General features: G+C 53.5%; 1 protein-coding gene and 1 long non-coding RNA gene across 11 annotated transcripts in view; one reads left to right on the top strand and one right to left on the bottom strand.

Moving 5' to 3' along the window:
- The window catches only part of LOC129478456 (uncharacterized), a 34,764-nt gene extending 26,846 nt beyond the window's left edge, over positions 1-7,918 (top strand). The window contains exon 4 of the long non-coding RNA XR_010119975.1: positions 7,117-7,918. This is a non-coding gene — a long non-coding RNA (uncharacterized lncRNA). The remainder of the gene's footprint in view (positions 1-7,116) is intronic.
- MAPKAP1 (MAPK associated protein 1) overlaps positions 7,877-13,207 on the bottom strand; it is a 274,565-nt gene continuing 269,234 nt past the window's right edge. For all 10 annotated transcript variants that reach the window (XM_063636008.1, XM_063636007.1, XM_063636012.1 and 7 more), the window contains one exon: positions 7,877-8,417. In XM_063636008.1, the coding sequence (XP_063492078.1) occupies positions 8,292-8,417 (126 nt within the window). In that variant the 3' untranslated portion in view covers positions 7,877-8,291. The remainder of the gene's footprint in view (positions 8,418-13,207) is intronic.

The raw sequence follows: 13,207 nt of genomic DNA, 5'->3' as shown, positions 1-13,207 counted from the left end.
GATCTTGGCTCACTGCAAGCTCCGCCTCCCGGGTTCACGCCATTCTCCTGCCTCAGCCTCCCGAGTAGCTGGGACTACAGGCGCCCGCCACCGCGCCCAGCTAATTTTTTGTATTTTTAGTAGAGACGGGGTTTCACCGTGTTAGCCAGGATGGTCTCGATCTCCTGACCTCGTGATCCGCCCGCCTCAGCCTCCCAAAGTGCTGGGATTACAGGCGTGAGCCACCGCGCCCGGCCGAGGGAGGTTATTTCTGTCCCCATTTCACAGATGGGTCCTCAGAGAGACTGAGAGATTCACCCAAAGACTGTGGCCTGGGGACTCACGGTGCAGCTCAGCCCAGGCTGGTGGGGTGTGTGCCCCAGGCCTCAGTCTCCTGAGCCCAGGGGGACATGAATCCCCCAGCCTCACCTCCCCCAAAGGTAACTGTGAGCACCCCTCCCCGCCATTTCAGGGCCTTCCCATGGCTGTCCTTGGCCTAGTCCCAGGAGGAGGGGCTGGATTGACAGAAGAAACAGGAGGCTGCACCTCATGGGCCAAGCCTGGGGACTTACACACACCCCATGGCGGTCCCGGCATCGTCAGGTGATTGTTATCTCTTAGGAACCGGGGTGGGGTACAAATCAGTCAAAACAAAACAGAAATGATGGTTCACCAGCACTTCGGGAGGCTGAGACAGGAGGATCACTTGAGTCCGGGAGTTTGAGACCAGCCTGGGCAATGGCAAGACCCTCATCTCTACAAAAATAAAATAACAAAATTAGCCAGATGTGCTGGCGTGCACCAGTGGTCCTAGCTACTTGGGGGGCTGAGGTTGGAAGATCACTTGAGCCTGAGAGGTCGAGGCTGTAGTGAGCCATGATTGCGCTACTGCATTCCAGCCTGGGTGACAGAGTGAGACCCTGTCTCCAAAAAAAACCAAAAACACAAAATGTGGTTCAGCTAGCGGAGGCTTCTCTCACCCAGATGCACAGATGGGGTGACAGTCTAGCCATCATACGTATGTCAGTTTTGTAAGGGGCATGACAAACCTTGTCCTCGAACCCACTTAGACAGGTAACAGCGCTGGCTTAGCTCCTGTAACTCAACGTTTATGGGCAGGCTCCATTCCAGCCGCCCAGTGGGGAACTTTACTTCCTCCTCTCCAGGAACCTGCCCCGCCAGAGTGGTGTCAGGTCTCTCAGGCGACACCGAGGCTAGGGGGCCCTGGTCCCTGAGTCAGCTGCTGGCGGGTTGCTGTGGGAGCAGGACCTGGGCCTGCCCATGGCTCCTATGGCCCGGGGCCCCCTCTGCTCCCAGTCCTGCCAGGACCCCTCCCTGCCTCTCTGCCAGCCCTAGCACTCACATGTCACCACTGCACTCACATGTCACCACTGGCTCTCAGCAAGGCCAGCCAATTCACCCTGGAAGTCACCTCCTCTGTGGAGCTGATAACCTCTTTTCCTGTGAATTCACCCAGAACACCTGTGCATGAACTCTAAACTTGGTCCCATTTTGGGCAAGGAGACTGGCACGGATAAGCATGACAAAGTCACCTGCCAGCAAGTGGCCGCACTAGGATCTGAGCCCAGGCCGTGCAACTGCAGAGCCCCTGTCTCTGTCCCCTCAGCCATCTGGGCGTCTCCCAGCCTGGGCTGTGCAGCAGATCCTTGGGTCTCCCAGGGACGCCACCAATCATAGCCACATTTCCCAGCAGGAAAATCAAGACATTTGACATCTCCCCAGGATTCCAGCGTTTGTCCAGAAGAGTAACTCTCAAGATGAGATGGGCATGGTGGTTTAGGGTAACCTTGCTTCTAGAACTTTCCCTCGTAATTTACAGCCTCCCCCAGCCCTTTTCTGCAATGCACATCAGCTAAGCCCTTAAAATAGTCAAGGGCTTGAAGAACGCTAAAAATTTAATGTATGTTAAAAGGGAATTAAATTCTAAACTAAAATTTACATGGAAATATGACATTAAAATATTTTTAGCTTTTCAGGAAGCTGGGGGCTGGAATGCTGTAATACAGACAAATTTTATCATTTTAGAATTAGCCTCAGTTTTTCTTACATTCATGGAGTTAATGCATAAAGACGTGCGTCCTGCCTGGGGCTACTATGTGGAGGCAGGAAGGGGTAGGGAGGGGACAGCCGGCAGTGGGGCCCTCCAGAGGGAGGGCACAGGTGTTACGTGGGCCCCACAGCTTCCCTGGAGGCCTGAGGTCCTGCCCCAAGGCCTGAGGTCCTGCCCCAAGGCCTGAGGTCCTGCGACCAGTGTGTTTGGGGTGAGGGCCTGGGTTTCCCTAGTGTGTGCCAGGCCCATGCATATTATCTCATTTACTTCCCATGCAACTCCCTGGAGGTGGGATTCTCTCCCAGTTGCGCAGATGAGAAAATGGCTCAGAGAGGTTGAGTCATGGGTCTGCGGTCACACAGCACAGAGGTGGATTTTCATTCCTTCTCCAGACCCTCAGCTCAGTCATCAGTCTTGGTGCTGTTTGAACATCCACTGCCCGTCTCCTGGGAGTCTGGGGGATCTGGCTTCCAAGAGGGGGGCAGGTGGGGAGTGGCACAGAGTAGACAGTGAGAGGCTCTGGGGTGAGACTCTGGGCTCCTCTACCTGCCAGCTGCGAGCCCATCTGCAAAGCCTTCAAATGCCAGAGGTCAGGGGTCAGGGAGGCCGTGGGACTTGGTGGTCCCAGCAGGGGGCGCTGGTTGAGCGACTGCCCCAAGGAATCCCCAATCAGAGGAGCCTGTTACTACCTCTGCTTTACAGATAGGGAAACTGAGGCTCAGAGAGATTAAAGACCATATCTTCAATACCAGTCAGGCTAGCCAAGGGGAGGGCCAGGATTCCTACCCCAGGCTATGTGGCTTTAGGGCATCGCTGTGTCCTGGTGGCCTCCGGAGCCCCCAGACCTCCTGGGTGGTGGCTGCCAAGAAGCCCAGTGGGCAGCCCTTTCCAGCCCGGCTGCAGGCACTGATGCTGGGGCAGGAGAGGGGCTCAGGCAGCCGGCTCCAGCCCCAGGAGAAATCCAGCCAGGGCAGGGGGGCCGGCGTGGGCGGAAATGACCATTCACTGCCTGGCGGGCACTCCCGGCTGCCACACTTCTGGGAGTCACTCATTGGCAGTTAAAAATCTGTTGTGACTTGTCAGAAAAATGAATAAATGGGCACATTATTTTTTCATTCCAGACCTCAGCATCTGTTTGTCTAATCAGGAAGGAGAGTGGGGAAGTCGGCCAGGGCTGCCATGCACCTTTTATGCAAGTTTTCCTCTGTCAGAGGAGTTTAAATGGGTAATGAACAGGCCGTGGTGATTTGAAATATAATCCCATTATGCTGACGAGATTACCAGGCTTCGAGACTTCACAAATCACTCTTAACAGCTTTTATCGAGAACATGGAACACCGCCCTGTTGGGATTTTGCATTTAGGCAGAGGTGTTTGGTGGGAACACAACGCGACGGGTTTAACTCTTTCCTTCTCCCTGGCTGCTTTCCGAATAGCAGGGGCCTCTGAAGGGCTTCTGTGGAGCCTTCAGAATCCAGGGTGTTTGGGCTCCAAGGGCCAAGACAGAGGTCCAGAGAGGCTGGGGGATGGCTGGGTGGGGGTGGGAGGCCAGAGAGCAGGACTCTGGGCCAGCTCCACCACTTTCCAATGGCCTGGCCTCAGTTTCCTCATCTGCAAAATGGGAATTAGGTGGGCATGAGAATAATGGAGAAAAGTTAATTCATAACTAACATGAGCTGCTCAATAGCAGGTGGGAGGTGGGTGCTGATGAAAGAATAGAAAGTCCTAACGTGTGGCCGGACACGGTGGCTCATGCCTGTAATCCCAGCACTTTGGGAGGCCAAGGCGGGTGGATCACGAGGTCAAGAGATCGAGACCATCCTGGCCAACATGGTGAAATCCCGTCTCTACTAAAAATACAAAAATTAGCTGGGTGTGGTGGTGTGCGCCTGTAGTCCCAGCTACTCGGAGGCTGAGGCAGGAGAATCACTTGAATCTGAGAAGCAGAGCTTGCAGTGAGCCGAGATTGCGCCACTGCACTCTAGCCTGGGCGACAGAACGAGACTCCATCTCAAAAAAAAAAGTCCTAACGTGCTCGTTTGTCATGTGGGGTGTGTCACTGAGGCCACACACAGCAGCATTTTAGGGGCAGGCAGATGGGTGTTTTCATTTCAACAGTTATTTAATGTGCACCAGAACACACGTGCAGCACAGCAACCCCATGGCTTCATGGCTGTTCTTGCTTAGGATGGTTAAGGCAGACAATCACGTTAGCCTGGATCGTAAAGGGAAAATAATAAATCATAGATGAGGTGCCACCTCGGGGTGGGGAGCCTGTGAACAGTGATGTTGGGGAGCATGGAGTCACCTCTTGGTGGCAGACATTACAACTGTTTCCCAAACATCTGTGCCCTTCAATGCCTGGGCGGTGGTGCTGCCTGTCCTCTTGGAGTAGGTGGCACCGTGCGGTGGGTTCTGGCCAATGGGATGTGCGTGGGAACGAGAGGTGCCTGTGTCTCTTTCCACCCTTAGCATTTTGCCATTGCTGCCCCGTTCTCTGGCCCTCCTGCCCCAGTCCCAGTCTTTGTGGAAGCCCCCGGAGGTCGTGGGGACCCGCAGCTGGCTTCGTGTGGAGGGAGTGAGCTTCTGCTCTGTGAAGCCGCAGCATAGCCTGGCAGGGCCTGGCCAGGAACTTCACCCCGCCCTCACCATGCCCCTCTGAAGGAGCTGGTACTGTCTCCCTTTAACAGAAGAGGAAACTGAGGCTTAGGGAAGTAGAGTAACTCACCCAAGGACACATCTACTGGGAGACAGCGCTGGTGCCCCATCCTCCTGGCCTTGGCTTAATAACCCATCTTGTCACGGGAGACTTGGAGCTCCAGGAGGGGAAGGGGCTTGTTCAGGTCAGAGGGTGCGCAGAGGTCCATGAAGAAGCTGGGAGGGGCCCCCTCCAGCAGGGTCCTATGTTAGTGTCCCCAGCCCCCACCAGCCTACCCAGGCTGCGCCTCATACCTCAAGCCTTTGCCCACTGCCCTCTCCTGCCTCCCTGGCACCTTCCAAGTGCACGTGGGCCGCCCGCATGCAGTTCACAGTGGTGTGGCCAGAGGGCCACTCCGCCCCCACCTCTTGGCCTGTCTTGACGGCCGGGTTTGATCTTCGCTCGCCTCTACCCCTGACGTTCTGCAGTCCCTGATCTGGGGAAATGGGGGGCCCTAAGAAGCAGCTGGAAGGTGTTCAGGAACATGTTGGGGTAGGGATCACCTCCCAGCCTTTTAATCCACGCAGAGGAGACAGAGAGACATCCCTGCGGTCCCCACACAGCTGAGGAGTAACCGAGGCGTGGTGCACTTTGGTCCTGGGGGCCTGGATAGGAAGTGTCTGGAGGCAGCTGCCGGCTCAGGGCCAGGGCCAGGGCCAGGAATGCGCTGTGCAGAGGCTGGGGATGCCGGGCTACAGGCTGGGCCCGGGCCTCAGAGGTGGGGGCGAGTATGGCCCAAAGCAGGCAGCGCCTGCTAAGAATGACCAAACTGGCCAACAAGGGAAAGCTCTGAGTTGAGCAGCAGTGAGCGCTCCACTGCCAGAGGTACGCAGGCAGAGGCTGAAGACTCTGGGCTGGCAGTGTCTCTGGGCTGGGCTAGACGAGCTCACAGCATTCTCAGCTCTTAGGACCTTCTCTCAGAAGCAGAGAGGCTCTGGCACAGTTTGGCAAACAGAAACCACTGGAAGCAAGGCTGGGCTCCCACGATGCTGAGACATTCAGGACATGCTTTAGAAGGGCCTGCTGGGCCCTCTAATCCAGCACCTTCATTTTCAGCTCAGGAAAATGAGGGCCCAAGAGGCAGGAACCAGCGTGGAGCCACACGGCTGCCACCTGTGGAGGGCAGAGCCCAGTGGTCAACAGCAGGGCTACTGTGTCCGCCAGTCATTCATGGTGAGTCTGGGGCCAATGAAGTGGCCCTTCCAGTTCCCGAGTCCTGACCCCTGAAATGGAGGTGGTGACGGGACCTGATGGAGGCTGCCTGTGCAGGTTTCGTTACTGTTAATGTTTACAGACGGCAGCGCACAGCGGGCCCTTGGAAGAGGAGGGCGGCTCCCAGGGGCCAGCGAGGCCAGGGCTCCCGGGACCCACTGCCCGGCCTGCCAGGCAGCCCACGCCTTGCAAGTCCTCCACCGAGTTCAGAGGCCCAGTCGTGAATTATCATTAACGCTGTGACTTTTCACATCGTCTTGGGCAGGGGCCACACCGGGGCCAGGTCAGGAGACCTGGTGGAAAGCAGAAGCGGGGCCCATCAGTCACTGCCGTTATCTCGGGTGTGCCGAGCTCCTCCTGCCTTGCCCAGCCCGTGCCGGGGAGAGTGTGAGATGCCTGTGTCCTAGAGCTCACGGTCCTGTCTTTAGAGATCTAGGTACAGGGTGGGGGAGAGGGGCTGAGGGAAAGCTGAATGCAGAGTCTTGATCTGTGCTGGGCCTGGGCGGTGGCTGCTGTGTTCCCTTTTCCACTGTTCCTTCACCTGGACACATGTGTTTGTGTAAACTGAGAGCGTTGCATTTCACAGTAAGAGAAGGGTGTTAATCTTGTGGCTGAAGCAGGTGATGACTTTGGTGTCACCCCTGAGTGAAGAGGGCCAGCCTTTCATGCTTAGCACCGAAGAGGCCCCGGTGCATTTCAGAGATGTTGCTTCCTCGTCAACTGCTGGCAAATGCCACCACCTAGGAGGCTCATGGCAGAGTTATGGTTTTTGGCATCACAAACTCCAGACTTCAGAACTCAACGCAATATGCGAAAGTGGGTATTTATATGACTTTTATTTTAATATCATTTTAATATTGAATATGTCACAAGATTTAATGACCAAATTAGTCATTTACATTTTTCAAAGTATCTAAATATAAAATTGCTAAAAATTCAAATACAGATAGCAAGCTACAAATATTTCTTTTGTTTTTGGGTGGGGGGTAGGAATGGAAGACATTAGAAAAGGATGCTCCTGTCGGCTGAACAAAGATCAGAATGAAAGAAGAATTCATCAACAAGACCCCTTGTGCAAAGAAATACACTCAGCTTTAAGATGCTGTTTTAGACACATCTCTTCCTGTACAACAATTTAAAAAATGTTTCTAATGCAGGTCCTCAGTGAAACACTGGTCCCCGGCCCTGGCTGGGGACAGTAAGAAAGGACATCACCGCAGGAGGGACACTGAAGAGGCTGTCGAGGACTGCAGAGGCATCTGGTGTGGCCAGAGGCGTGGTGTCAGGGGCGTCTGATCCCTTGCCTGTTCCCACCCAGGGAGCCGGATGGCACGGACACAGGTCTCCCTCCGCTCACCCCTCCCCTGAAATGTGAGAAACAGCAGCTTTCCGCCTGCTTGAACAAGGAGGCAGGCACTGTAAGGAGAAGAGGAAAGGGGAATGCGGCCCCTTCCAAGGCAGCGAAGCAGAGACGATTCCAATCCTGGGAAAATCCACATGCAGGTGGAACTGCCAGCTGAAACCTACACTTGCTACTTAAGAAACGGAAAGACCACGTCTGGCTGGGAGTGCAGCGTGCCTGAGGACCAGCCATCGCCCCTCCTCTGGCACCCCCACACTGTCCACGCAGCTCCTGGGCTCTGAGGTGAGAAGCTGGGGTGTGCTGAAGGGGAAAGTGACACGGCCTTGGACACACCACTAGGTCTCTGTTCCTAACTTTTAGTAAGACACTACCCTCGAAGCAAATGCTCTCATTTAAACAAATGGCATAGTTAAAACTATTGACTAAGACCTAAACATTTCTTCTGAGAAATCGAACCATAGCTTTTCCAATCTGCCTGTTCAATATGGGAACAGACTTTAAAGAGAATAACATAATCCTCCGCCCCAAAGAATGGTCCATCATACCAACCATGATAAAGAGTACACCTGTTTATTAAAAGGAAAAACAGAAATGTACATTTTTGTTCTTTGCTTTAAGAAATTTGATCAAGTTGCAAGGAAATGTGTGGGCACGGCTCTGTACATCCTCGGGCAGGGTGGCAGGCAGTGAAGGTGGCTGGGTGGCACGTGGCTCCTCTAGGGGGTGGTCTGACCCCCAGGCATCGCTGATCAAAGCCACTGCCAAGCAGGCTTCCGTCCCATGGCAATGTCCCCAGCGCCTCCTCCTAGGGGGCCCCTGACACCTTCCCCGAGAGCCTACCTGCCCTGTGCCAGTGAGCCAGAGGCTGGCCTCCCCCGGACGACTTCAGGACACTGGGTGGGCTCTAGGGCACTTGGCCCTGGCAGGCAGGCTCTGAGCTACGGAATAGATTGAGGCTGGAGGCCAGTGTCACTGCTGCCCGGATTTCTTCTCCTTCTGGAAGCTGAAGCTCGTACGTCTGTTCAGTTTTCTTTGTTTTTGAGCAAAGTAGTCAGCCCGGGCAGTGCTTGCTCGCGATTCCAGGATGTAGTTCACCTAGAAGCAAGAGCACATAGCCCGGTCACCTTGCCAGCCGCTCCCTACCCACCCAGGGCATTGGAGGGGGTGGCAGGGAAGGCCCTGACCTGGGCCGGGTGCCTCAGGGCCAGGTGCTGTCGTGTGGAAGGAGTCCAGTCATCACAGCAACCTGGCAGCGGCTGGGCCCAGAGCCTCTGCTCTACGATGGGAAAACAGAGGCTTGGAGAAACCAAGTGGCCAGTCCAGGCTTCCCAGTCGGTGAGCAGCGAGCTCTTCAGGTTCCAGAGCCCGTGCTCCCTCCTGACGTGAGCCACTCCCGGAGGGCTGTGCCCTGGGCTGCCTGGCTCTGCCTCTCACCTGCTGTGTGACCTGGACAAGTGCAGAACCTCTCTGAGCCTGCCTTTCCCTGTGTGAAGGCAGAGAACACAGGGATGAAAAGCAAACCAAGACAGGCTCTCCATCCAGCCTCCCACGAGCCAGGCACAGAGCTTCCTACCACAGTGCTTCCTTCAGGGCTCATGAGTGCCCAGCCAGGCAGGGCTCACTTGACAAAAAGGAAAGAGGCTCAGAGAGGGAGGCCAAAGTGGCCTAGGCCACGCGGAAGTCAGGGTGAGAGCTGTGAGGGGGGCTGAAAGAGCCCTGTGTGAAGGGCAGGGCTGCCTACTGGGCTCCTCTCAGGCCTTTTGCATGCTGCTGCTTCCACGAAGCCCTGGGAGTCTGCCCGGAGTCACATGTGCATCTTCCACTCTGTGTAGCAGCTGTACCGCCAGGCGCTTCCCCAGCGCTACAGCCCTGAGACTTGGTCCTGGCCCTGGGGAGCTTGCTGCCTGGTGACTGAGTGTCCAGCAGCAGAACCAGCACTGCAGCAGGCAAAGAGGAGCACCAAGGAATGGGGCTGGGTATCAGGGAGGTGTGGAGGAGGGAAGGCTTCCAGAGGAAAAGAGTGAGCTGGCTTTTGAGGGATACACGGAGTTTTTGAGCGCACAACGGGGAGGAGAGATGCAGCATGCATCAAGGCACAGCAGGGGCACACCACAAGGGAGTGTCCCTGGAACTGCGAGAGCTTAGCTGGCTTAGTGAAATGAGGTGGCAGGAGCCAGGGAGGGGTGCTACAGTGGGATGCACACGCCCCAGTGCAAAGGACAGCCTGGGCATGGGCGGCAGCAGCAGTGTGAAATCAGTGGTGGCAACTGGCACTGCTCGGAATCTTCACAATGACCTTGAGACAGATGCCACTGTCGTCCCCATGCACAGGTGAGGAAGTCAAGGCCAATGACAATAATATCATTTAGTCAAGGAAACAAAGCTAGAAGGTGTCAGGCGCTTGGCAAACACCCCTTCCTGCTCCGCAGCCCCTCACCTCCTCTGCTTCTCTGGCTGGGGCTTTTGGTGAACAGACGCTATTTCTCTTCACCTGCAAGTACCTAAAAGTTTTGACTAGAAGGCTGAATATTTCTGACAACAGAGGCCAGCCACTGCCTCTGCTGATTCTATTCCGAGGGCCATGTGTCCTGTGCCAGAGGGAGAGGAGCTTCTGCTGACTCCGAGAAGGAACCAGAGCACTCCCGGGGGAGGCAGCGCGAGATGGCAACGCCTCAGATGGCCGAGGCTTCAACACTGTCCCTCCCAACTTTCTGCTCTGCTGGTTGGAGCAGCAGGCGTTAAAGGCTGGTGCGTGAGTACAGAAGGCCTGACACGCTCTGCCCGCTGCCTCGCCAAGTTACCAGCTGAGAGCAATAAATCATGAGGACCGCAGGGCCAGGTTGATGATTTGGGACAATACAATGTATGGAAATAAGAGGTTTTATCATTCTTAATAAAAGCAATCTTTGGATTATATTGTTTGCACACTCAGCCAACCTAGTGTTTTCAGTGTACTTTTGGCACATATAACTTGACAAAAGCATTTTAAAATGATCCTTAACAAGCCAACTATTTCCCAAATTATCTTCAGTGCTTTGTGATAATCACATAGATAATTTTAATGGAAGATTAATGTAATAATCAAAAGATAAAAACGCCCTTTGGTCTGCCATTAGCTGGTTAATATGCTGTGGCTTAAAACTTGCACAATTTTATGCACTATAGAGTGTTTCACTTTCAATGCATTTTACAGCTTAAGGCATAAAAATATAGAGAGTTTTCATGGTCAATAAAGCCACAGCCTCCATCACTCGATCACGAGAAGAACCTGATTTGAAGAGCCCGACAATTCCTCTGAGATTCATCTCAAAGCCTGTGGAATTAGGGGCCACCCATGGCTTAGCTCAGTGACATCTTGGTGGGAAGAGGGCAGCTCTGGAGCTTCTCGGGCCAGGTTCAAGTAGAGGCTCCACCCTTGTGTGCTCTGTGACCTTGGGCCTCCATCTCCTCTTCTATAAAATGGGGACAATGTCTACATTCTGGAGGGCGGTCAGGAAGATTAAACAAGATAATGGACATTAGATGTACTGCATGTAGCTGGTGTTCAATAAATGGGAGACGTTCCTATTTCTACAAGCGCAAAAAGCTTGATGGAGGCTTTGCTTGTTCATGATCGTTTATTTGACGTCAGATTGTGGCTCTTATTTCCTCCCTTCAATTTCCATCTAAGCTCTCATTTTATGTAAAATTCCTGAATTCTAGAACAACAGCATGCATTACTAGAGTCTAAACTGACTCCTCAAGAGCTTCTGATGGCAACAACATTTCTGCCAAGTTCCTGGACACAGAGCTGGGCTTCCATTGCTTGGTACTGGTGCAAAGCTCACAAAGACACACTTAGGACACTGCAGGAATGGTGGATAAAACTAAGTATTCCAATTGCTATAAAAATCAGAGATGGGGACGGGCATGGTGGCTCACGTCTGTAATCTCAGCACTTTGGGAGGCTGAGGTGGGCAGATCACTTGAGGCCCGGAGTTCGAGACCAGCCTGGCCAATATGGTGAAACCCCGTTCTCTACTAAAAATAGAAAAAAATTAGCTGGGCTTGGTGGCAGGTGCCTGTAATCCCAGCTACTTGGGAAGCTGAGGCAGGAGAATCACTTGAACCCGGGAGGTGGAGGTTGCAGTGCTCAGAGATCACACAACTATACCCCAGCCTGTGCAACAGAGTGAGACTCTGTCTCAAAAAAAAAAATCAGAGGTGGGAGAAGCACTAGCTCATCTTCCATCAGGCTCATAATCATTAGCTCTGCGTCAGTCAGGCCTGGGTATGCTACAACTCTTCTGGAGTCTTGTGCATGATGCAATCTTTCTGCAAATATTTTGATATGGAAACAGACACTTTAGGGAAGGTGACAGACCTCAGGGATTTTGCAGAGAAGCATCTGCTTCGAGGGAGCATTTGGACCTGTAAAATGATTTCTCTGCACTTGATCTTCCACAGTCTCATACTGAAGTCATAAACCTGTGTTTCTGTCATCAATCTGCTGTTGTGAAAATTATTTTGATGTCAAACACGGGATTATAATTTTACTAGAATCCTTCTCAAGTCTTGAATATTTTAATGCTGGCTATAAAAAAAAAAAGAAAGTCCAGCCCCTATCGGGGTAATGGAATATTTCTCTGCCAGGTCCCTGAACACTCTGCACAAGGGGCCTGTGCTGTCTGTGATGCTCCAGTGGGTAACTGGAAGCTCACTGGCTGCAAGCACTCCCAGGCAGGCCTGTGTCCCCACTCCTTGGTCCAAGTGGGGGGCTCTGATCAGGCTGGTCTATGAACCCTCTCCCTTTCATCCAGCTAATCATGCTACTCTGTCTGCTCCAAATTATCCTTCCAGCTGCTCTTTTAAATTGCCACCTACTCCTTTTGAAAATCTTTTGCAGCCGTGGGGAATGTGTCTCAATATATTCCTGGATCGCAATTCTATTTCGTTGAAATCTCCCACTCAACTCTTAGGTCATGCATATCTGGGGAATTAAAACACAAGTCTGAAATCTGTCAAATCTGGGGGCAAGTTCTGGTTCTGCCAACTTACCAGAGTCATGATCCTGGCTCTGCTACTTTATTCCTGAGCCTCACTTTTCATCTGGGAAATGGGAACAACTTTATCCCATGATCTCACAGAGCTGTGAAGATGCACTGTGATGGGACACGTGGAGCCTCTGGCCCAGGTCCTGCACTGTGCAGTCCCTCAGCATATCTTCGCTACTTCTGCTATTATGTGATGACTTCAACTCTTAAGAAGAGACTGAACGATAACTTACATAGGTTTACCATGTCCCATCTGACTTGTACTCTAGCAGCCCTGGTGGGGTGGGATAGCATAGGTACCATGATCCCCACTTTACAGGTGGGGACACTGAGGCCCAGAAAGGTGATGTGACTAGCCAGGGTCACACAACTAGGGGTGGGGGAGCCCTCTCTGGTCCTCGCCCCTGCTCTGCCACAGCAGCTGCTTTTCCTATCTGATCAACCTATGGAAGATTTGGCTTGAAGAAAAGATTCTCTGCTTGGGAGAGGCTGAGACCCCTAGTCCAGGGCTACTCAGAGTGTGGTGCCCAGACCAGCGGCCAAAGCAGCAACTGGCGCTTCTTGGAAATGTACGATCTCGGGTCCTATCCCAGACCTCCCAAATCCGCAAGACCCCTGGAGGCTCCCATGCCAAGCAGAGCTCCTCTCAGCCACACTCCACTCTGCAAGGCCCTGCACAGCCTAGCCCAGCCAGCCCCCCATCCCCCTGTGCCTGCCTTGCCTCAGCCCATTCCCAGGCTGCCCGTCTGTGGTGCTTCCTCTTTCCTTACATGGTCAACATCTGTGCCTTTTCAGTCATCCTTCAGGGTGCAGCTCTCCCTGCCTCCACACCTCCACCCCAAGTCAGTTTAC

The sequence above is a fragment of the Symphalangus syndactylus genome, chromosome 3 (genome assembly GCF_028878055.3).
Source record: "Symphalangus syndactylus isolate Jambi chromosome 3, NHGRI_mSymSyn1-v2.1_pri, whole genome shotgun sequence".
NCBI classification, from domain to species: domain Eukaryota; kingdom Metazoa; phylum Chordata; class Mammalia; order Primates; family Hylobatidae; genus Symphalangus; species Symphalangus syndactylus.
The sequence above is the reverse complement of the archived record's forward strand: the minus strand, read 5'-3'. Positions and strand labels throughout refer to the sequence as shown.